Genomic DNA, 24,825 nt, shown 5'->3' on the forward strand with positions numbered 1-24,825 from the left:
CCATTCCCTCTAGTCCTGTCCCTGGGATTACATCAAGGTCAATGTCCACTTGCTGTTGGCTTGTCTTTCGTACCCTCTGACATTTGCTAATCTTACTTTCTACACAAAGAGCAACTGGGCCAGGGCTCATAGGTGCAGTATCCACCACAAGAAGGCAATAGTGCTGCTTGTTCAGTGTCCCATCCCAGCCACCTTGCATGGTGGTCACTGACTTTTTTACTATTGTAATATTCCTCCTTCAAAAAATTGAAAATTTAAAAAAAAATTGTTTTTGCTAGCAGCTTATTAACCTTCCCTTAGAAATAAAATTATTTTATTTATTTCTTAAAAGATTCTATTCATTTATTTGAGAGAGTTTACCCAATGGGGGGAGAGCAGAGAGAGAGAAGCAGGCTCCCTGCTGATCAGGGAGCCAGATGTGGGGCTCCATTCCAGAACCCCGGGATTATGACCTGAGTTGAAGGCAGACACTTAACCGAGCCACCTGGGTTCCCCTAAAATAATATTATTGTAGTAAAAAGAATGAAATCATCTGAAAGGGAAATAGTAAACCATACTGAACAGTCAAGGGGAATGGCAAAAATCATGAAGGTCTGCACAGGAGCAACAAGTTTGGGAAACATGGGACTCAGATGCTAAGGCCTACCTCCCTAGTTCCACAACACTCTTTTTTCCAGGAAAATATTCTTTTTTGGTTATTAAATGTCTGTGTTGTGATAAGGAAACAGACCATAGTGTTCAGTGAAGACTTTCAGAGTTTTTGATCATGTATTTATTTAGGTATATACCACATTGTTGCAAAAAAAAAAAAAGGTATTGTGGCAACTTACAAATATAGGTATAATACAATAGAGTAAAAATAAACAGATCAGGGTCAAGGCTAAAGCAGAAAGCTGGAATGAAGTCAGAGCCCACTCGGTGACTCAGTATAATTGTTAAAAAGTAATCTCAAATTTGACTTTGAGATTCCCAGCAGCCAAAGCAAAAGAGGAAACACGACTTGTTAGAAGAGTACTAACAACAGGTAGTTTGGGGCCTTGGTGTAGAAACAGACCTGGTTCAAATCTTGACTCTACTACTTGTTAGATTCATGACCCTGAGCAGGTTGCTTAACTTCTCTGAACTTGCGGTTCATCACCTGGGGGCAATGGGGGGGTGAAGGGAGGAAAAGTGAGGCCAACTTTGGGGGTTCCTGGGTGCGTCAGTAACAATGTGTGTAAAAGTGCCTTCTAGCTCTAGGATGGTGCTGCTTGGGTCCTCAGCTGGTCCAAGTCTTTGCTAAGCTGCAGGTCTTCAGTCATAAAAGGGAGTTGACATCTGTCCCCTCTCTCAGTTTCTACCCTGCCCAAGCATGCAGCACATAAGAGGCAGAGTGATCCCAACCTAGGCCTCTCTGACTCCTGCCCAGGCTCCCTGTCAACCATCAGTGCTGTGTCCTCCTGTCACCAGAGTGGTTTCCAATGCTGTCAAGAAGAAAAATGATGCTTTGGAACATAGGTTTTCAGGAACACTCAAATTACTCCCAGGGAAACCCCAGCCTCACTTTTAGCGCTGCCCACAAGACAGAGGCTCCCTTCTCTCCTCCACAGACAGAGCAAATTAAATATTCAGGCCTAGAAATCTCTACGGGGGAATCCAAGGTGGTAGCCAAAGCCCCTTCATGTGTTCAGAACACCGGAGACAGCTTCCTTTGCCTTCACATCCAAGGTCAGTAAGAAACACTGGGGCTCCCCAGTCCTGGTCCTTTCTTATTTGAAGTACTTGTTGCCAAATATAATAAAGTCCATGACAAAAACCTGTCCCTGCCTCCCATCAGCAATGGAATAAATTCCAATAGTCTTAGAATTTTCTTTTCTCTGTTAATTTATACTTGACTTTGTTCTAAATGTGATTGGAGGCAGTCCTTGGTTTGACATTCAGGGCTCTTTACAAGCTGACTCCAACCTCTTTCTTGGGTCTCCTCTGTGGATGCAGTTTGTGGGGGGTCACAGTGAATAAAAGCCACCACTTCTGGAGCTGCTCCTGGAGTGCCATGCAGTTGGCAAACAACACGTACTGACCAGCTCTGAAACCCATATCTGCCACAGACTAAGGTGCTGTGTGACCTTGGGTAAGTCCCTTTACCTCAGTTTCTTCGTCTATAAAGTGGGCACATTCCAAGTATATACTTTCCCTGTTGTGATGATGCAAGAATATGCACCTGGCATGCTTGGCACACCTGATGCTCAGTCAGTGGTGATGATTAGATGACCTGATTTTGAGACCCAGCTCTCCACTCAACTGCTTACATGACAAGTGACCCATGTCTGGGCTTGTTTGACTATCTATAAAGTGAGCAAAAGAACTATCTACCACATAACCCACATACTAAGGCTTGAAAAACAGAAGGGGCTTAGTGAATGCTTGGAGGCTGCAGCTAGCATCATCTTCCCCAGAAAACAAGTTTGCTTGCCCTTTAATTTTCACAAATCTCGTCCTTTCTTTCCTTTTTCTCAAACTAATGAGCAAGAGGAGTCTGAACATTTCTTGCATGGTTAGGCTGTGATATCATGAAAGACAGTCTTGTAAAACCCACACCCAGGGCCAAGGGAAACGCAGCCCCCTGAAGAGACTGTTCAGTGGAGCCCGCTGATGGCTGGGTGGGGGAGGCTGGATGTGTCCACCACTGTGAGTCAGGCCTTGCTTGGCCGGCTATCATCATTCCTCTTTATTTCAGGGGTGAGTTACAGCTTAAACAAAACATCACCTGACAATGCTTGAAAGAAATGTCTTCTGCACAAAATGCATTTCCTTCCACTCTTAGGTTTGCAGCTGAATTTTCTAACATGGCAGCTGGGTGTTCAAATACACAAATGTGCGTGAGCTGGCATGGGGACAGAATGAGGGGAGTAGGGACAGAGGGTGGTGTCGGGATCAGCAGTAAGTACTCTCAAAGGTGTTGGGATGGATTGCGCGCTTGGTAGTCTGTGGCCTTCCCAGGCAGAGCTGCCTCGAAGGAAGAATGAAGGCTATAGACAAAGCCCTTCTGGAAGATCAGCTGTGTCCTGTTGCTCAGTGTGGCCCAAGCCACTCTCTAAAGCTCTCTGGGCCTCTTTTTCCTTTGCTGAAACAGGGAGTTGGACTGGTGAACTTCTTCCTAGCTCTAAAAATACTACTATCCAAAGCAGATGAGGTGCAAGCTTAAAGGCTTGTCCTGTGGACTGTCTGGGTCTGAGGCTCAGGGGAGCCACCAGCAGCACAGGTAACAGATGGTCCACCTGTGCCTCCTCAGCCCCAAGGCCTGGGCTCAGGGCAGCCTGGCACCAACAACTCTGAAGCCTAGAAAAGCCCAGTCCACAGACCTCCTTCCCCTTCCTTTCTAGCTTCCACCCTCAAGCACTTCCCTGCAATCATAAGGTCCAATGCCTCTTCTGGACCCAACTGCTTAGATCTCCGCCTCCTCCAGGACCCCTAACCACGCCAAAAACTGCTAGGCCATTCCAACAAATGACCGGGTCAGGACTGACAAAGAAGGAATCTGTTTCATCTTGGCACCACCCCAGCCCTGGGTGCAGGGTCTTGCTCATGGAAGACCTGGAGGTATCCCTGAGTGGCAGGTAGGTTGTGGGTTCAAAGGTCCAGAGAGAAAGAACAACATGGAGCCCAGGCCCAAAGGCTCTGGGAGGAGCTGAGGAGAGGTCCCAGGGCCCGGGTATGTGGGGCCAAAGCCAGCACTTCTGGGGGGAGAGGGACCTGGCCCAGGTCCTCACCCTGGTAAAGTTGGGCCTGGCAGGCAGCTGCCTGCGTCCTCCTCAGCTGCTGCTGTAGAAACAAATGACAGCACTGAGGAGCAATAGGAGAAAGTAAACATAAATGCTGAGGGAGGGGACCTTGGAACAGGGGCCAGTATTTTTCCTCGGGGTGTGGTTTATGCTCAGTTGCTGGGTGACCACGGAGGTTTGGAATGTGGTTGGACAGAGGGTGAGGTGGGTGGTGGTGGTGGGGTGACCAAAGGCAAGGAGCAGGAACATTAGCCAGGGAGCCTGAAGCCCAGGGCCACCAGCATGTCAGCTAGAGCGGGGGCCTGGGGTGGTACACAGCGTGGAGCCTCCAACAGCACGAGTGCATAGGTCCCAGAGGCCTCTGCTTTTGAGTGAGAGTTGAGAGTACAAGAGAAACTAGAAGAGTGGGGAGAGGCCTGGAGGTGTAGGGGAGCACGGTCAGGTCTCCTCATCTGTAAAATAGGGCTATTGTGACAGCCTGGCTTGCCTGATCCAAGCTGAGGCTACTTAGGCAAGAGATAGGTCTCTCTGAGCCTCAGTGTCCTCATCTGTTAAGTGGGCTTAAATATCTCTTATCTCTGAGGGTGCTACTGGGAGGATTGAATGGGTTTGTGCATGTGAAGCTCTTGGCATAGTGCTCTGCAAGTGGAAGGGATTATTAATCCACCTGGTGCCAAGGAAGCTTTATCCTGGCTGCACCACATGTCTAGCACCTGCCCCGGGGCTAGACTCCAATAAATTTTGCTGATGGAGCCCCTTGCAGGAGTTGCTGTGGAGGAGCCCCCATATCCCCTGCCACTCCTCTCCTGTGAGCACAGGTCTGGGCTCAGACCACGAAGTGGAGGGTGTAGGTGAGCTGGTGGCCGTTGTCCCAGGCGTATAATACCCGCTCCTTGGGATTGTAGTCGATCTGGGTGGTGTAGGCGTGCTCGTTGAGGAAGGGCAGCTGCGGGCGGGCGTCGGTGCCTGTGTGCGTGTCGAAGGCATAGGCCACCTGGCCCTCCTTCTGGTTGTACGTGTCAACGGCATACAGGATGCCGCACACCAGGAAGCAGTTCCCGTAGGAGTTCCGCCGCAGCCGTGTCTTCCATGTGGTCTCCCGGTGCATGGAGAGGTCGCTGGGGTCCAGGCGGCTCAGCACGATCACCTCGGGCTGGGCCTCATCGCGGTCATCCACAGCAGGGTAGATGACCCACAGGCCACTCTCGTCCACGGCGAAGTCGATGTCTGAGTGGCCACGCCACTTCCAGGGAGTGGTGTCTTCATATACCACGTCGGGCAGCAGTGCCCAGGAAGCGACGAATCGCTGCCTCAGGTCATACTTGATGATGTTCTTGGTGAAGGCACGGTTGTAGTAGAAGGCACCCTGGTACACCACATGGCCCGTGCCGATCCAGTTGTAGGGCAGCTTGTACATGTTACTCCAACGGCCTGTGTGGAGGGCAGATGGTCACGCTAGGGCCTGGCAAGCCACCCAGGGCTCTTGAGTGGCTCAGTAAGCAAGGAATACTGAGTAGGCCATGGGTTTGAAGTTGGGCCCATCATCTTATGTCACCGGGACTGTGAAGCAGGTACTGTTAGCATCCCATATGCCAAGGACAAAACAGGATCAGAGGGTTCAAGGTCACCCAGTTATGGATTGTCATAGCCAGGATTTAGACAGCCCCTGTGCTTTGTCTCAGAGCTTTTGCCCATGCTGTTCCTTTTGTCTGGACTGTCATTTCCCATACTACTTGCCTAGCAGAATGCCTCCGTATCTTTCAGAGCCCGCTGCCAATGTTACCTCCTCCCGAAAGGCTTCCATGACCTCCCCAGGCTTGAGGGAGGGCCTCTCCTCTGGCCTCCCATAACCCTTGTCTTAGCACTTTTCACTGGCTTCCTCCACACCAGCCTGTGAACCACTTGCGGCAGGTCCCAGGTCAATTTTGACCTGGCAGAGGGAAGGACTTTGGCTGTTCCAGGCCATATCCTGTGAGTTTGGATCAAAATCCAAACTTTGATGTGGCTTACAGGGTCTGACTGAGCCTACTCTCTCCTTATGCTTCCCCACCTCCCTTCCATGCCATCCTGCTTCTCCTTGCCAGGCCTTGGCACACTCTGGGCTTTCAGTTTGGACCCCCCCCCCCCGCCCTTTCCCTTTTGCTTGGCTTATTCCTGCTCTCCCAACAGGGCTCAGCTCAGTCAGCATCACCTCCTCCTTGGGGAAGTCTTCTCTGATCTCGTTTGGGGTTCCACAGTCCCTTGAGCTCTCCCTCAAACACTACACTGAAATTATATCTTTCAGTGTAGGGAGGAGAGGTCTTTGCCTCTCCCATCTGTGCATTGCTGGTGGGTTGGTCTTGCCTAAATGACCCTCTCCCCCATCATGCCGCAGATCTGATAACCAAAATCCTGCTCTTCCCTGCCCAGACTTGCAGCTCCTCTCAGGCCTGGGGCTCTGCTCATCTGTATAACTGAGAGATAACCCCCACCCCATAGAATTATGAAGCTACCACGAGTTGATGCACATAGCAAGATTAGCATATAATAAATACTCGAGAAGAGGAAGCTCTCGGTATTGTTGGCCTTGACAGTAAGTTATGCTCACAGGGGCAGGACCACATCCATCTTGTTGGTTGCCACACTCCCATTCCTGGCTCTGTGCCGGCCCATGGGGGGTGCCCTCAGATGCTCCTCTTTGGGGTGACTGATCATTTGGAGCTGGACCAGGCTGGGAAAGGGAAAGGAGGGCCCAGTCTCCATGGGAGACCCTCCTCAGACTGCCCACACCATGGGCACCGTGCCACACCTCCTCCCATCTCCCAGCTCTCCAACCTTGCTTGAAGTTCTCCAGGTTGCGGAACTCCACCAAGCTGTTCCCATAGTAGTAGTTGGTGACATAGATCCTGTCATCCTTCGCGGAGGGGTCCTTCATCCAGGCTCCTTCATGGCGTCCATAGCTGTGATGCCTCACAGGGGGGTCCACGGCCCGCAAGGTGCCCTCACAGCTCATCTCTCTGCCTGCAGGGAGTGAGGGGTACTGCATCTGGCACTCAGACCCCAGGCCTCGAGCCAGAGCAACAGCCCTGAGAAAGTTTATCTGGGTCTTACCTACATCCCTCCCGGTTATTTTGTTTGCAGCCTTTCCCCCCTTTCCTGAGGACCAAAGCAATGTTTGATTATTGTAGAAAACAGAACATTCAGCAAAGGAGAACAAAGAAAATAAAAATCATGAAAAATGTCATTATCCAAAGAAAAACTGAAACATGTTGTATTTCCTTCTATTTTTTTTCTTTGCATATACAGTCATGTGGACATACTTTAAAAAAACTATGGTTCTAAAAAAAAAAACAAAAAAAACAAAAAAAAACTGTGGTTCTTCTGAATATATAGTTTTATGTATCCTGTTTTTGCCCTCCACTGAGCAATTTCTCACATCATTAATGGGTTTTTAATGATGTGATTTCAAGGCTCTACCAAGCCACCAGACAGCTCTGCCCCAGTCCCCTCAGTGTTAGACCTTCAGATTATTTCCAGTTTTCTGACATTGGAAATGGGCTGTGGGGGGAGCCAGATAAGTGGTAGCTGCTGTCCACATTGCAGACGGACCCTTTAGGAAGATTCCAGGAAGCAGAATGCATTCAGACCAAAGCAGGGGATGGGTTTAACAATACCTTGTTATCACAGGTATCAAAGGTGCCCTCCAGGTCGGTGATTTAGTGGAAAATATTTCTACTGAAAGGCACAAGCCAAAGCTACAAACGTGGACATAAGAAAATAAAGAAGTGAAAATAGTTGCTGGATTGGATGATGGGATTCTAGGTGATGTGTTAGGAAGGATTTGTTGAAAATACTGTTTGACTAAATGTGCTCAGACTTTCTAGAAAGGATCAAATAGTACACATTTTAGGCTTTCTAGACCATATACGTCTGTCCTGTATTCTTTTTTTCTAACAACCCTTTAAAAATGTAAAAAACTGTTCTTAAGCTCAAGGGTCATAAAAAAACAGGCTGCAGGTTGGATCTGGCCCAGGGGCTGTACTCTGCTGACTCCTATGAGGCCTACTCACCTTGGCTTGGGACATCTGGGTGTGAAGGTGGCTTGGTGGGCTGGGGCTGGGTGGTGGGAGTCAGGGTGGGGGTGGTGGCCGGATCTGAACTGGGAGTGTCAGAGGTCAAGTCTGCTCCTTCTGAGGCCCTGGGCCCAGCCTCATCATGTTCTGCTGAGTTGAGCTCTGGTGGCCTGCCCTCCAACCTGGGCGGCATCTGTTCCAGCCAGGAAGTGCTCTTGAGGGCGTTATCTGTAGAGAGAGGACCTGTGCTCATGTCCTATGCGGCTGCCCAGGATCCTCCCCAGGCCCACCTGGCTCCCAGCTCCGAGGCCATGGCGGAGAGAAGGGGGACCTTCATATCTTTCACTCCTCAGGGTGAAAGGACTCAAAAAGTAGGTGGTAGGGAGACTTTGTGGTCAGTAGACTGGCTCCAAGGCCCCCAGTTGCGTGATCTTGGCCAACTCCCCTGCCCTGGTGGGCCTCAGCCTCCCTTTCTATGAAACAAGAGTCAAAAGGCCCACTGTGGTTATGCTATTGTGTTGATCAGAGGAAAATGTATACACCTCACTTGCACAGGTCCTGGCAAGCATGAGGTGCCAAATATGAGACCCCTGCCCTCCTTTTTTTTTTTAATTTTTAATTATTTATTTATTTATGATAGTCACACAGAGAGAGAGAGAGAGAGGCAGAAACACAGGCAGAGGGAGAAGCAGGCTCCATGCACCGGGAGCCCGACGTGGGATTCGATCCCGGGTCTCCAGGATCGCGCCCTGGGCCAAAGGCAGGCGCCAAACCGCTGCGCCACCCAGGGATCCCAGAGACCCCTGCCCTCCTAAGTGTCAAACACTTTATACCAATTCTTTCTTTCTTTCTTTCTTTCTTTCTTTCTTTCTTTCTTTCTTTCTTTCTTTCTTTCTTTCTTTCTTTTTCTTTCTTTCTCTCTCTCTCTCTCTTTCTTTCTTTTTTTAAGAAATGGTTCAGGTTATTATTTTTTTTTAAAAGATTTTGTTGATTTATTCATGAGAGACACAGAAAGAGAGCAGAGACAGAGGCAGAGGGAGAAGCAGGCTCCATGCAGGGAGCCTGATGTGGGACCCAATCCTAGGACTCCAGGATCACGCCCTGAGCCAAAGGCAGGCACCAAACCACGGAGCCACCCAGGCGTCCCTATACCAATTCTTTCATGTCCTAGACTCAACTCCAGGAGGCAGAAACCTGGCTCTCATTTTATAGACTTTCTCCTAGTCCTCCCCTCTGGAACCCAGCCTGCAGTTCCTCTCACCCAGTATTTGCCATTTCAGGCAGGGAGGGGGCAGGCATAGCCAGCCTCCCATCACCTCCGGACCCCAGGTGTCTGTCTCTCTGTCCCCTCATTCATCTCCTATTTCTGATCTTGAGGCTGTCTGGGCACCCCCGGACCCCATTTCTCCCACCCCTGCTGGCAAGGCCTTTGCTGATAGGATGACTTTTTCAGCTCCCGTGGGACCTGTATGGGGCCATCTCTGGGTCATCCCTGACCCACACACTTGTCTGGCTGGGATGGATGGGGTCTGGGTAGGGAAAACAGGAAGAATCAATGCCACACAGCAGGGCACAGAGCTGGGGAGGGGTCTGAGGCAGGCTCTGTAGCCCACTGATCTGGGTCCCCGTCCCACCAACTCGCTGTGAAACCTGGAGCCAGTCTCTTCACCTCTCTGAGCTTGTCTCCTTACCTGGATCTAGTGGAACAGCGTGTATGAACAGAAAATCTATTCCAGGGACAAAGGAAAGGGCATGGTGTGGCCCTCAGAGGATGAGGCCCTTTGAATCCACGACAATGACCCGACTTCTTCATTTTCTTTCCCTGCCAGGCTTCCTCTTTGCATAGGGTTCAGCCAGGCTCCATTGTGGGGCAGCCCTTAGGGATGGAACACACCCTCTAGGGTGGCCTGGCCTTGGCAGCCTGCCAGGGCAAGGGCTTTGTTCCCACGGGCCTCGCTGGCAGAGCCAGATGCTTGCAGCTGTTCTTGGGCAGTGCCCAGCCAGGGGTCAGAGGCTCTGTACTGTGGCCAGGCTGAGCTGGCAGGACTCAGAGCCAGTAGCTAGCACCAGCGGCTCTGGAAAGAGGCCCCTGAGCTTTGAGAGGCCAAGAATTTAGGGAGGAGGGGTGGCTTTTGAACACCGGTCCCTCACATTTCTATCTCCTGGCCCCTTAGACATGGGGTAGGCAGTGGGCGTCAGTGAAAGGGGTGGTCAGCAGGACCCTGGTGGGGGAGCAGGCTTGGACACCTCTCTGGGACATGAGAGGGGAGCAGGCATTTGGGGAGGGTCTCAGAGGAAGAATCGGGAGCCACACCAGTGGGGATGGCCCTGAAATTTGGGTACTCTTGGGACTTTTCTCTCTCTCTCTCTTTTTTTTTTTTTTTTGGTTAATTACTTGGTTGCCCTTCACTGTGATCCCCCATGGATTATAGGAAAAATACGAGACTCTGTGGGCTCTACTTTGGGAAAAAAAAAGAAGTGGGAGACCATCCATTCCAAGGGCACTCTGGAAACAAGAGGTACTCTGAAGGCCGCACATCACTTCCCAGAACCCTGGCCTGGCTCCATAGCTCCTGGGGCTCCCACCCAACCTGTGGCTGCCACCTGGTCATGGGCATGTTTTTTTCCCTACTGGACTGCGATGCCCGTGTTAGGCAGATCTCTGGGGAGATCTGACATGCACCTAGCGGATCCTCAGCAAATCTCTGATGGAAGAAGGGAAAGTCCAGGAGGGGCGGAGGCAGCTCAAAGTACAGGAAAGGAACTGGGTGGGCCTTTGTGTGGATTCTATTATTTCGTCCCAACGACCCCACGAGGAGCACTATCCCATCGCGTGGATGAGCCCAGTATACCAAGAGGCAGTGGAGCTGAGATCTAGAGAAGACACTGGCTCCCCGGAGGCTACATCCTTGGGGTGTAGCCACCCATTAGCAACCCCCGACTCCCTGCCCTGTCCCTCCCAGGGTCTAGTCCTTCTCCAACTCACCGGCCACAGCCTCGGACACCTCCTTCCTGCCTGCCTTGTAGTAGGTGATGCCTCGGATCACGGCCTGCTGCTGGGCCAGGGTCCGGGGCTTGGCTGTGGGCAGGGGGAATCTGCCCTTGCCACCTTCCTTCCTTGGCTTCTCTGCCTTTAGCAGCTTCTCCTTAGGTTTGGTGAGACCTCGGTCAACAAAGCTCTTCTGCATGTTGCTGTATTTGGTATTGTCTTTGCCCTTCCCTCCAGCTGTGTCCTGAAAGAGAAGGGAAATGTCAATGTGGGGAGGTGGGAAGGGTGTCCTGGGAGGTCACAGAAGCTCAGCCTGTGGGGGCTGGAAAGTGGTCATGCCGCTCCAGGCCGATCTCAGGGGCTCATGAACTCATGGCTTTCCTCCCATAGTGGCGATAATCCTGACTGGGGCGTGCCTTAGTTTCCCCATTCAGCTCACCAGCTTCCCTGCAGGCTTGAAGCCCAACCTGATAGGTTAGGTTCCTGTTCCATTTCCAAATCCCTGTACACTCACCCTCCCCACCCCCAGGGTGTGTGTGTGTGTGTGTGTGTGTGTGTGTGTGTGTTACATTATACTGGTTAATTACCTAAGGAGGTAGCTGATCATAGGGGCAGCTTCCCATCCCTGTCTCCCGGCTTGTGGATCTTCATTTGTGGTCAGGGGAGAGGTTCTCAGGCCCCAGGGCAGGGTGATGATCCATCTCAGTGTGCCCGGAACTTTCCCAGTGTTAGCTTTGAGAGTCCTACAACCTGGGAAACCCTTTGGTCTCACTCAGGCAGAATTGGATAGTCGGTCCCCAAGGCCACTGCCCTCAGTGCATGCGGTTTCTAAAGTTCTGTAAAGTTCCTTCTAAATGCCTCTGATGCCGGCTTGGCACAAGAACACAGGCCCTGGTGACATCACCCATTGTTAGGCGGGAGATACGGCAAGTACAGTATCTAGACCTTCTGTGCTGTGGCCAAAACAGCATTGCTTTGCACCTGTGGACCTGACCTGGGGATGAGCAGGAAGCCTGCCCTGGGCCAAGGCACCAGGCTTCCACCCTGTAGCAGCACACATGGAGTGCCCCATCATCACAGTGTCAGCACAGGGGCTGAGGGGCTGAGATGAAGAACAGGGCCTGCTGGTCATGCAAGCCCATGCTCCAGTCCCTGGGCAGCGACCCTTTCTCCCTGTGACCTCACCCTCTGCTTCCTCATCTGCCAAACAGGCACCAATGGGCCCTCTTGCAGGTGGTCATGGGATTAACTGAGATAATGTCTGTAAGGAAGTCAGGTTTAGGCTTCAGGAATCCAATTTTGAGGATTTTTGGATTCCCCACACGAGACACAAGGCTGTAGTGGGGAATGGAGCGGCTGCGGCCAGCAGGTGGGTGGCTGGCCTCAGGAGGTCGAATGGCATGGGGATCAAGCCTGTACTTGCATTTGCCAAGCACACGCCCTAGTGTGTATCTACCATAGGAAGGAGACTCTGTACAATTTGCCCACCTCTAGGGAGCTTCTCATTATTGGCCCTTTTGGCAATTTTATCTGCCTAAAGGAGGGCCTTTTTCAAATGTGCATAAAGGAGTATTATATATCTTGGGTGGTTCTGCCTGGTGTCTCTGCTCACTGTGCTCAGGAATATGGCATGTCTGGGTGTTTGCTGCAAGAATCATCCACCCCGGATTGGTTGATGAAGTGGTGTGAGTCTGTAGGGTCCCTGACGCATTGCTTACCTACCCCTGAGCAGGCCTGACCCCGCCAGCAGCCCTACCACACTAGGGGAGGCTAGAAGTGGTTTTGCGGCAGCCCACCTGGCTTCCCAGGGCCAGGCAGGGAGGGTCATATCTACAGCTTTGTCTCTACTGGTTTGGAAATGGGAATGAGAAGACCGCCAAATGCCTTCCCCAGCACACAGACCCCTCATCTGGATCTCCACATCTGCTCCCCGTTTACCTCTTTCAACTATGTGTGCTGCACTGCAGGCACCCTTACCCCCCATCTGGCCATGGGCCCTCCAGCTGTGCCAACCCTCAGCCCTGCCGTTGGGACTGAGGTCTTGCCACACTGTCTTCCTAAGCCCACCCACCTCCTGGCCCCATCACCAGAGCCATGGCCTCACCTGAGCCTTGCTAGCAGGGCCGGGGGCTGGGGCAGCGGCTGAGACAGAGGTTGCGTCCTTCTGCAGCAGCTGGAGGCCCAGGCTGGAGAGCTCCTTCTTGATGCCCATCATGATGGCAGAGTGATTCTCATAGCGCTTCAGCTGCTCACTCAGGTGGCGCATGCTCTCCTTCACTACCTCATTCTCCCGGCTCAGGTTCACCTTGACGCTCTGTAGGGCAGGACTCCAAGGTCTTTCTAGTCTCCTCAGTCAGCTACCCCCCAGCACCACCACCCTGGAGGGGATATCCCAGCTTCTGCCATCAGGCTTCACTGCCCAGTCTCCTGAGCAGGGCCCAGGTATAGGTTTTGATAGCAGCAGCAGGCATGGATGGATAAAGCATGCTGCCAAGAGACCATGTAATTATTAATGTCTTATTTAAAAAGTGAGGGAGTGATGTTTTTCCTTTGAACAGAGGAAGCCAGTTCCTCCCGAGTGAGACTGTTTTCTCCACCTCCACCCAGAGATAGCAATAAGCTTTTTTTTTTTTTTAAGAGTTATCGCTTAGTGAACAGAAGCAAAGCACAGATAATGCAAAACAGAAGATAATTAAAAAATCATTTCTTTGTGGCTACGGAAACCATTTCTGATTTGTTCCAGCCACAGCAGACATACCCTCCAGATCGTCTGGCTCATAGTTATATAAGATGAGTTAACATTTCCTAAGATTATAGGAGGAAGGGTCAAAGTAGGATAAATCCAGAGCCAGTGACAGGAGAGCCTGGCATGTCCTAGGTGCACAGAAAATCCTGGTGCACAGTAGAAATCCAACAACTGATACTCTACTCCCATGTTGGCAAGGACCTGGCACATAGTACATACACACCAAACACTTTTTGGATGACTAAAGCCACTGTGACCCCAATTTTGAGGATTGTAAGCAGTTAATCTCCCACTCTTGGGCACAGGATGCCCAGGTGCCCCCTCCCTCCAGAAAGGAAGCTGGGAAAGGAAGCCCCCACACCCGCTCCTGGCAGCTGCATGTCCCCAGGCTCCCAGCAGCCCAGCAGGGGCCGGATGCAGGAAACAGGCAGAGGCCAGGCCACGTCAGCAGAGATGTGTGCCAGCAAACTTTGAACCTGCAGCCTGGATCCTCACGATTGCCCAACTCTGTCACTGCCCTCAGGCGGCAGTCCTGGCCACCTGCCTAGCCCTCCAGCACATCTGCACAGAAGATGCTCAGCACCTCTGCCTTGATTGCAACCGGGTACTGGGCCAGCCATGCGGTCTTAAGCCCTGCCCCAGTAGGCCTGGCCAGTCCTGCACTTTTGTGTGGCATTTTATGGGACTTGTGACCTTGGTATTGTACAATGTGCGAGTCTTGGTCTTAGTGAACTGAAGGCAACTGCAAGTTCTTGCCAGCCCCCTCCACATCCTTTTCATGCAGTCAGCTGGTGCCTCAGTTTCTCCACCCAGCCTTCCAGCCTCCTGTAGGCCCATGACCCCCAGTCAGACCTTTTTTCCAAAGTGGGGACCCAGAGGCCTGCATCTCCTGCTCCTAGTTCCCTGCTGGAGTCTGGTTTTCAACAGCCACTGGGGTTAAGGTAGAATTGCTCAGACCCCTTCAGACCTGCCCCTTGGCCCCAAGTGTTGACCCAGCCTGGCTCCCAGGTAGATCTGTCCTTACCTCTTCCAGGGTGTTCATCTGGGAGGCCACCTTGTGGACATAGGCATGCACTTTCATCAGGTCCATGCTGTATAAGGTACCTTCCAGGAGATCCACCATGGACTGTAGCTGCCAGGGAAAGGGTGCAGGTTAGGGCAAGGGCAGAGCACAGGATCAGGCACAAAGGGTGCAAAAGGAGCCCCACCACTTGAAATAGCCTGCATGGGACCTCAGCACCCACTAGACCCAGCTTGCTAATAATCATCACAAGAAAAGCAATAGATTCCATCTTCTGAGCACTTACTATGAGGCAGGCACTGTATGAGGGGCTGTAATAGGCTATTTCACTTCATCCTCATTACACAAGGTATGTAGTGAACGCTAGAGGAGATCATTCTGCATGCCTGGGATCCTTCTCATTTGTTTCTTGTGCCCATACCTGGCTTCCATGTGCCTTCTTGACAGCCTGCATCTGTGACTTTCTTTAAAGAGACGTTATGTCCCCAAACTGCCTGGGAGAGTATGTCCTCCTGGGGCCGTCCTTAGGCAATGCCTGACAGGTGCAGGCATCCAAAAGCCCAGCTCCCTAGCTTCAGTGGGGACAACTGAGCGGTCATTCACACTCCAGCATCTCCAGCATCCCCTGGGGTTGGGGCTGGGGCTGGGGCTGTAGCTGTAGCTTGGCCTGAGCCCACACCCTACTGGGCTTCCTACTTTTTCCACTCCCACTTCTTTTACTTTGGTACCAGCTTCTCCTGGGAACATTTTCTTTTTTTTTCTTTTCTTTTTTTTTTCTTTCTTTCTTTCTTTCTTTCTTTCTTTCTTTCTTTCTTTCTTTCTTCTTTCTCTTTCTTTCTTTCTTTCTTTCTTTCTTTCTTTCTTTCTTTCTTTCTTTTTCTTTCTTTCTTTCTTTCTTTCTTTCTTTCTTTCTTTTTAAAGATTTATTTATTTATTCATGAAAGACACAGAGAAGAGGCAGAGATACAGGTAGAGGGAGAAGCAGGCTTCTTGCAGGGAGCCCAATGTGGGACTAGATTCAGATCCTAGGATCACACCCTGAGCCAAAGGCAGACGCTCACCTGCTGAGCCATCCAGGTGTCCCAAGAACATTTTAATAATAAATCACTGGAACATGAATCATGTGCCTTAGAGTCTGCACCTAAGGACCCCAAAAAGACAAGGTCTGAACAGCTTTTTTTTTTTTTTTTAAGATTTTATTTATTTATGAGAGAGAGAGAGAGGCAGAGACAGAGGCAGAGGCAGAGGGAGAAGCAGGCTCCATGCAGGGAGCCTGATGCGGGAATCGATCCGAGGACTCCAGGATCACACCCTGGGCTAAAGGCAGGCACTAAACCGCTGAGCCACCCAGGCGTCCTAACTTTTTTTTTTTTTTTAAAGGAATCTCTATGCCTACCGTGGGGCTTGAACTCACAACCTCGAGATCAACAGTCGCATGCTCTACCAACTGAGCTGGCCAGGCCTCTGGACAAGGTCTGAACAACTTTTTATCTTTGTCTTACAAAATAAGAAACTGCAGCCTAGGTGAAGTGACTTGTCCAAAGCCACCCATTTGTTAAATGGTGGGGCTGGTGGTAGAACCCAGATTGGTATAAGCCAAAACCCCTTTGCTATTGTGCTTTACCCGCTTGTGTCCAGATGGGAAAACTGAGGCTAAGAAAAAGGGAAGAGCTTGCACAACAAACAGGTCAGTGGCAGATACTGTGTCGCCCAGGGCTCCTCCCTGCAGCTGCCCCTCCTCTTCCTCTCTCCACCCTGTGTCATTAGGACATGACCTTCCCTCCAGATGGCCAAGACGCCCGTGAGTGTCAGAGAAACCATGGCACAAGGGGCTGGCTGGGAAATCAGCATCCACCGGCTTCTCGAGAAGGGCAGTTCCTCCCACCTACCCTCTCTCATGGCCCTACTCTGAGCCCTGCAGCATTTCTCAGGGTTTGAGCAGGCCAGCGTGCCTGTTTGGCCCTGGCCAACTGTTTCCAACACAGTTTTACTCCCACTCTCCCAGGGGTGTTCAAACTGTTTGAAGCCAGGGAGCCTTTCTTTGAGTAGACATTAATCAGTAAAATGGAAAAAAGGGAGTGGAGAAGTCTTATGGAGGCAGGGATTGGACCTTGAGTCTTGTCTGCTCCCCTGTAACCTTGCTCAGACCCTGAAGAGTTACTCAATACCCCTTGTGAAATGAGACAATAGGGCTGTGGTAAGGAACACTAGTGTGTGGACAGGGCTCAGCACAGAGTGGACACACAGCAAATGCTTTGTGAGTATCAGCAATAATGATACCATTCCAGGGGGCTATGGGGGATCCTCCCAGCTTCACTCTGTTGCCTTCATGGCTACCCAAACTGGCTTTCCAAAACACAGGTTTGACCCTGCTAATAACTCGCCATGGCTCCCCACAGCTCATGTGTGGCTTTGCACCTCCTAAACCTGGCATTGGAGCCCTCCATGGTCTGCCCCTGCATCCTCTTTTTTTTTTTTTTAAGATTTTATTTATTTATTCATGAGAGGCAGAGAGAGAGAGAGAGAGAGAGAGAGAGAGAGAGAGAGAGGCAGAGACACAGGCAGAGGGAAAGCAGGCTCCATGCCAGGAGCCCGACGTGGGACTTGATCCTGGATCTCCGGGATCACGCCCTGGGCTGAAGGCGGCGCTAAACCGCTGGGTACCACCCCCCACCCCTGCATCCTCTTTGACCTCAGCAAATGTTTCCTCTGGGCCAGGCACCAAGGACAATGAGGACTAAGACACAACCTTCACAATCCTTCACGGGCTATGAAAGAACAGGGAATCAGAGAGGCACTCAGACCATTAACGACTGGGTGCAGACCCTGTCTAGGAGCAGATGCGGATTAGTGAAGTATGCCAGGAGGGAGTTTTGCTTGAGCTGAGCTCTGCAGGAAGAACATAAATTAGGCAAAGATGGCAGGACAAGGGCATTCCAGGCCAAGGGAACAGCTTGTGCAAAGAGCCAGAGGTGTGAAGAGACATGGTGTGTTGGGATCATGCTACTCAGAGTGCGGTCCGCAGATTAGCGCCAGTTCAAGCTACTTGTTACTGAGCTGTGATAAAATAATTGCCAAAAGCGAGAGTAGACTTTTGTAAACTCTCAGGCCTCTCTGACAGAGAAATTTTTTTATCTGTTGACTCTAATAGTAAAACATTGGACTTGTATTTTACATGCCTGTTTTTGTTTCATTTTTCTAATACTTCATTTTTATGGCACTTTCCAAAAGTGCTGATTCTAGTTTTTTAAAAATTAGTCCTTCACCACAGGTAATTTGAGAAGCCCTGTGTTAGAGGAATTGACAGGTGGCTAGTGGCGCTAGAGCAGAGAGAGGGCAGGGAGCCATCCTGGGGCCACATCTATTCCACTTGCTCTCACTCATAATGCTCTCCTTTCTTCTCTACCTGAGGGACTCCTACTCATCCTTCAAAGCCCAGCTCTTTTTTTCTTTTAAGATTTTATTTATTTATTCATGAGAGACATACACAGAGAGAGAGAGAGTCAGAGACGCAGGCAGAGGGAGAAGCAGGCTCCATGCAGGGAGCCCGACGCGGGACTCGATCCCGGGTCTCCAGGATCACACCCCAGGCTGGAGGTGGCGCTAAACCGCTGAGCCACCAGGGCTGCCCTCAAAGCCCAGCTCTAATGGGGTGCCTGGGTGGCTCAGTTGGTTAAGCGTCTGACTTAACCAACTTGGTTTGGCTCAGGTCATGATCCCAGAATCCTGAGATCGAGCCCCACATCGGGATCCCTGCTCGCTCACTGGGGAGCCTGCTTCTCCCTCTCCTGCTCCTTCTGCTTTGCTGTCTCTGTCAAATAAATAGATAAAATCTTAGAAAAAAAATGTTTCTAAAAAAAAAAAAAAAAAAAAAAAAACAAACCAAAAAACCCTCCTCTGGGTTCCCATGGTTCCTGGGACATCAGTGAGTCCCAGCACCAGTGACCAACTATTGGAGTTAGGAGCTGTGTCCCTAAGAGACTGGGGATTCCTCAAGCGTGGGGCCATGTCTATCTAGTTCATGTCCAGAAGGACAGAAGGAAAAGGAGTGAAGAGGTAGGTGAAAAGCATGCACCTGCCACCTATCTCCCCAAAAGTGTGGCTCTAGAATCCTCTCCCTCCTACTCAGAGTCATGCAACTAAGACCAAATCACAGCTTGAAGTTGAGTTCTTAGCTTGAAGGAAAGGGCTAGGGTAGAGATAAGGGGACATGGGTGTGCCCTGCTTCCCCTCCTCCTTAGGCTTCCCTTAACCTCCTCTCCTGGGGGCTGCCCATAGAGAGCCTCCTGCTGAGGCAGGAGGAGCCAAATCTAATGGGAGGGGCCTCAGCCCTGTCTCACACTGCCTCTAGCCCCTTCTCTTGGGGTTCTCTGGTTACCTCTCAGGTACCTGCCCTTGCACCTACCATATGAATGAGACAGAGTATCTTCTCTTCCTTCTACAACACCACCTGATAAGTCACTCCCATTGCTACCCCACTCCAGTCCTATAAGGCTGAATGAAAACCACAATGGCTGCTGTGCACTGGAAAGACCTAAGGGACAATGGGCTCCAGGCTAAGAGCTGCCTAGGGACCCCTTCCATGGGCAAGGAGACATAGCAGGGAATTCTTGAGTTCAAATCTTAGTGCTGCCAGTTTCTTGCTGTGAGACCTTAGGCAGGTCACAATCCCTCTCTGGGCCTCAGATTCCTCCACAAGTTGCGACCAAAAGTTCCCTCACCAAAGGATCGTGGCAAGGATTAAATTAGCCAGAATTTATGAAAAGGTTTTGTGTATCCTTGTGTAAACTATACTTACAACTTAGTTATTGAGAAGTGGACTTGAGCAGAAGCTGGATTTTTTTCCTATAACTGAAGACTAACCTATAGCCTCACTGCCTAGAGTTTGCAGGGTCCTAGTAAGGCCCCAGGGAGATAGTGTGGTCCAGGAACTGGAAGGTTAAGAGAGAACTTGGCTTAAAATTCAAACTTATGCCAACTTCAAGAGTTTTGTGATCCATTTAGTTGTTATAAAAATAAAACTAAAGTTAAATTTAAAGAAAAACAGTTTTAGGGGCGCCTGGGTGGCTCAGTCAGTTAAGCATCTGCCTTTGGCTCAGGTCATGATCCTAGAGTCCTGAAATTGAGTCCCTAAATGGGGTCCCTGCTGAGCGGGGAGTCTGCTTCTCCCTCTCTCTCGGTCCCTCCCCCAACTGCTTGGGGGCACTCTCTCATCAATCAATCAATCAATCAATAAAATCTTTTTTTAAAAAATAAAACACCTTTAGCCAAATGTTGGAGACAATTTTTCAGGAGTCTCTTGCTTTTCTGCACGTCTTGCATGCAGAGGCACTATCTTTGTTCCAGGACATCGTGCTGTATAGGGAACAGCCTTGAAACACAGAGAGAGAGAGTTTCCCTCCAGAGTAGGGAAGGCGTGTTCAGTGCCCTTTATAAAAAATTCGGATTTTCTGAGCTTGGGGCTCCACTCCTGAAAAATACCCCAATCTGTGTGCGCAGGTGCTATCTGGTCTTCACTGTGTCAGCCTATAGGAACTGGTGCTGGGAGAATCAGCTCAAGAAAATGTAGGTACTCTGGCTGCTATGAGTAATAAGGTCCTTTGTCTCTGACCCAGCAGGCTTGTGTCTTCTGCCAGCATCCATGAAATTGGCTGGCTAACTTGTTAGCTTACAAGTAGGGTGACATCTCAGTCAATTTCACAGTTCTTGATACCAAAAAAGGCAAAATGGATGCTCATATGTTTGGAAGAAATTCTACAAGAAAAGGATACTGTCAAAAGACACCAAAAATCATCTAGTCCATTACAGAAAGGAAGAAAGGAAAACAAGGTGGTTTAGAACACATGCTTTGGATACAGCAAGATGTGGTTCAAATCCCAGCCTCACCAAGCACCGAGCTGGGCATGTTATGAATTGCACAAAGGCGCCTGGCTGGCTGTGGGACTGTGATCCAGCCTGCGCAAGCCTATTCAAGCATGGGTCCTGGTGGCAGGCCCTGGCCTGGGTCTGTGTTGCCCAGAGGTGGTGCTTCTTTCTGATCTGCCTACGGAGGTGGCTAGGGGTAAGGTAAGCATAAAATTCATATAAAAGTATGGTATAGGGGGATCCCTGGGTGGCGCAGCGGTTTGGCGCCTGCCTTTGGCCCAGGGCGCGATTCTGGAGACCCGGGATCGAATCCCACGTCGGGCTCTCGGTGCATGGAGCCTGCTTCTCCCTCTGCCTGTGTCTCTGCCTCTCTCTCTCTCTGTGTGTGTGTGTGACTATCATAAATAAATAAAAATTAAGAAAAAAAGTATGGTATAGACCCAAGGCTACATGCCATTATGTGAGAGCTTGGGCTAGTTACCTAACTTCTCCAAACCTCAGTTTTCTTGCCTATACAACGAGAGCAGTGATCGCACATTTCAGACTGGTTTAAGAATTCAGAGGAAAAAGGTGTGTCAAAAGAGTTTAGCATAACATTTGCCATGCAGGTGGTGCTTGAATATGCTAGATGTTCTTATTACATTAAAAACAATAAAATGCTACAAACTTTAAAATTTAAAATACTATCTTCAGGTACCAACAGATGAACTGGCTTGGGTAAAATACAGTACAGTGAACTTGATGACAAAAGATTATTGCTTACTTTCTGTTTTCCGTACTCCACCAAAGGCATGACCTTTGTCTAGTTGCCTCCTATGTCCCCAGAACTACTGCCTGCCTAGCTGGTAGGAGGTGCTCTGTAGACATAAAACAAGTCTGCATGAACAAGCCTGCATTTTGCAGATCCGCCAGAGCTCAGCATAAGCTAGCCCAAGAATGCTGCCTCCATCACTTACTGGCTGATGGTCTTGAGCAAGAAGTGGCTTCCCCTCAGGGAGCCTCTGTTTCCTCCCCTGTGAAATGGGATAACAGCGGCACCTACCCAGAGTGTGGATTTTCTGTTGGAAGGACAGCCTGCCACCAAGCCCATACTAGGTACTCATCCAGGAGGCGTTCCCTCCATTCCCTCCTGCACAAAGCCTACCTTGAGGAGCTCCGGTGCCTGCTTCTTGAGCTTCTCCATCTTCCACTCGTTCTCACAGGGATTGAGCGAGGAGGGTGGTGCTGTGCAGGAGCAGCGGCAGTCAGTTCCGGAGCTCACTGTCTCCACAGTGTAGTAATCTTCTACCCGGGCCTGTCCACTGCGCACGCGGCTGCAAGCATCCTTGCTCAGCGGCCGCATGATGCACTTACAGCGGCAGTCAGAGCCCTCCGAGGTCATACGCACCTGCTCTGTGTCACCAAACACCTGCAAAATGGACTCAGGTGAGCCAAAGGCCAGTGCTGTGGTGAGGAAGAGGGTAGAGAAGGAGCCAGAGGGGACAGGCAGCAGAATCTAAAGTCACTGGCCTTGGTGGACAGGGTTACAGACAGCTGAGGGGCTAGCAGCCCTTTCGAGGAAATAGAGTGCAGTAGCTTTAAGGTAATAATACTAATGCAGATATTATTGACCACCTCAAAAAACCACTGGCTATTCCTCAGTACTTAAACATAGATTTGGGGCGCTGGTTGGCTCAGTTGGTAGAGCATGCAACTCTTTTATTTTTTATTTTTTAATTTTTTTCTTTTTTAAAAAATATTTTATTTATTTATTCATGAGAGAGAGAGACAGAGACAGAGACACAAGCAGAGGGAGAAGCAGGCTCCATTCAGTGAGCCTGACGTGGGACTCGATTCCAGGTCTCCAGGATCACACCCTGGGCTGAGGGCAGCGCTAAACCGCTGAGCCACCTGGGCTGCCCAGCATGCAACTCTTGATCTCAGGGTTGTGAGTTTGAGTCCCACATTGGGCGGATAGATCTTTTCTTTTTCTTTCTTTCTTTCTTTCTTTCTTTCTTTCTTTCTTTCTTTCTTTCTTTCTTTCTTTCTTTCTTTCTGATTTTATTTATTTATTCATGAGAAACACAGAGAGAATGGTAGAAACATAGGCAGAGGGAGAAGCAGGCTACCTGTGGGGAGCCTGAGGCAGGACTCGATCCCAGGTCCTCGGGATCACGACCCAAGTCAAAGACAGATGGTCAACCACTGAGCCACCCAGGTGCCCGAGAGATTACTTTAAAAATTTTGAGGGGCCCCTGGTTGGCTCAGTTGGTTGAGGATCCCAACTTTTTATTTTATTTTTTATTTATTTATGATAGTCACACAGAGAGAGAGAGAGAGGCAGAGACACAGGCAGAGGGAGAAGCAGGCTCCATGCACCGGGAGCCCGATGTGGGATTCGATCTTGGGTCTCCAGGATCGCGCCCTGGGCCAAAGGCAGGCGCCAAACTGCTGCGCCACCCAGGGATCCCGGATCCCAACTTTTGAACTCAGATCTGTGAGTTCAAGTACCACGTGGGGTGGGAAGCCTACTTAGAAAAAAAATCGGGCAGCCCGAGTAGCTCAGTGGTTTAGCGCCACCTTTGACCCAGGGCGTGATCCTGGAGACCCAGGATCAAGTCTCACGTTGGGCTCCCTGCATGGAGCCTGCTTCTCCCTCTGCCTGTGTCTCTGCCTCTGTCTCTGTGTGTGTGTGTGTGTGTGTCTTAAATAAATAAATAAACAAATAAATAAATAAAATCTTAAAAAAAAATCTTAGGGGCACCTGGGTGGCTCAGTGTGTGGAGTGTCTGCTTTCAGCTCAGGTCATGATCCCAGGGTCCTGGGATGAAGCCCTGCAATGGGATTCCCTGCTCAGCGGGAAGTCTGCTTCTCTCTCTCCCTCTATCACCTGACCCTGCTCGTGTTCAGTCTCTCTTTGTCAAATAAATAAATAAAATCTTTTTAAAAATCTTAAAAAAAAAAAAACACCAGGGAATTACCAATTACCATAGGACCTAATAGTTCTACCTAGAAGTGAAGACAGGTATTCAAAGACTTGTACGTGAATATTCAAAGGAGAATAATTCACAGTAGTCACAAGGTGGAACCAACCCAAATGTCCATCAACTGATCAATAAACAGAGGTGGTGTATCCCTACAATGGAATATTACTGAGTCACGAAAAAGAACAGAGTACCGACACATGCTACAACACAAATGAACCTTGACAACATGACACTGAGTGACAGAAGCCAGAGACAAAAGGCCACATGTTTAAAAAAAAAAAAGGCCACATGTTATATGACTCCATTTATTCATATCCAGAATAGGCAAATCCACAGACAGAAAGCAGATTCATGGTTGCCAGGACTTGGGAGGGGTAAAATGGGGAGTGACTGCTTCATGGGCATGGGGTTTCCTTTTGGAGTGATGAAAATGTTCTGGAACTAAGTAATGGTAATGGTTGCACACATGGTGAATGTACTAAGTGCCACCGGATTGTGCACTTCAACATGGTTAAAACGGTAAACGTTATGTGTAGTTTATCATGATAGTAAAGATATGAATGAAGACCTTCCATTGGGCATCTATTACATCCCAGTTTTCATATGCATCACACCCTTTAATAATACCTGTGTATGCGGGGGCCTAGTTACCTCCAAAGTCCTTACCCTGGCCTTCACAGCCTATGTGAGCTGAGTGCCTCCCCCAAATCCTTCTCATGCCACCCTTTCCTTCCTTTGGGTCACTCCACTCCAGCCTCAGGACCTTTGCAGATGTGGTACCCTTATTCTGAAACCCTTAACCCCCTGATACTCTCTTGGCTCATCCCCTGTTACACAGCACCTCCTCTGAGAAGCCTTTCTAGACTACTCCCTTCCCCTTACTCTTTGTCCCCTTATCTGGTGGCTTTGCTTTTCCTTATTATATCTATTATTATCTGAGTTTTTTTTAAAAAATATTTTACTTATTTATTCATGAGAGACACACAGGGAGAGGCAGAGACATTGTCAGAGGAGAAGCAGGCTCAAAAAAAAAAAAAAAAAAAAAAAGGAGAAGCAGGCTCCCTGCAGGGAGCCCGATGTGGGACTCGATCCCAGGACCCCGGGATCATGACCTGAGCTGAAGGCAGATGCTCAACCACGGAGCCACCCGGGTGTCCGCCATCTGAAGTATTATATCTGTGTTTGCTTATTTTTCCCTTATTCTACTGAAGGAACCATTAGCAACAGGGACTTTGTCTAGTTCTCTCCTGTACCACAGAATGGTGCCTGCCTGGCCCATAATAGTTGCCCTGAAAATATATGTTGGATCAATGAGCCTGCATTTTGCAGACATGCTAGAGCACAGGGCTAAGAGCATGGCGTCTGCGGCCTGAGCGAGTAGCTGTGAGATGGTAGTGCCACTCCCCTAGCTGGCTCAGCTCCAGG

General features: G+C 49.9%; 1 protein-coding gene across 5 annotated transcripts in view; it reads right to left on the reverse strand.

Annotated features, from left to right (window-relative positions):
• Positions 1–762: 762 nt before the first annotated feature.
• OLFML2A (olfactomedin like 2A) overlaps positions 763–24,825 on the reverse strand; it is a 31,976-nt gene continuing 7,913 nt past the window's right edge. For 2 of the 5 annotated variants that reach the window (XM_055333602.1, XM_055333617.1), the window contains 7 exons: positions 21,579–21,842; positions 14,573–14,680; positions 12,907–13,116; positions 10,800–11,046; positions 7,811–8,041; positions 6,576–6,761; positions 764–5,192 (listed from right to left, as the gene is read on the reverse strand). In XM_055333602.1, the coding sequence (XP_055189577.1) occupies positions 4,588–5,192; positions 6,576–6,761; positions 7,811–8,041; positions 10,800–11,046; positions 12,907–13,116; positions 14,573–14,680; positions 21,579–21,842 (1,851 nt within the window). In that variant the 3' untranslated portion in view covers positions 764–4,587. Of the gene's footprint in view, positions 5,193–6,575; positions 6,762–7,810; positions 8,057–10,799; positions 11,047–12,906; positions 13,117–14,572; positions 14,681–21,578; positions 21,843–24,825 lie in introns of all 5 variants that reach the window. The other 3 variants (XM_055333610.1, XM_055333625.1, XM_055333595.1) reach the window with 2 other exon arrangements.

The sequence above is a fragment of the Nyctereutes procyonoides genome, unplaced genomic scaffold, assembly GCF_905146905.1.
Source record: "Nyctereutes procyonoides isolate TBG_1078 unplaced genomic scaffold, NYPRO_anot_genome, whole genome shotgun sequence".
NCBI classification, from domain to species: domain Eukaryota; kingdom Metazoa; phylum Chordata; class Mammalia; order Carnivora; family Canidae; genus Nyctereutes; species Nyctereutes procyonoides.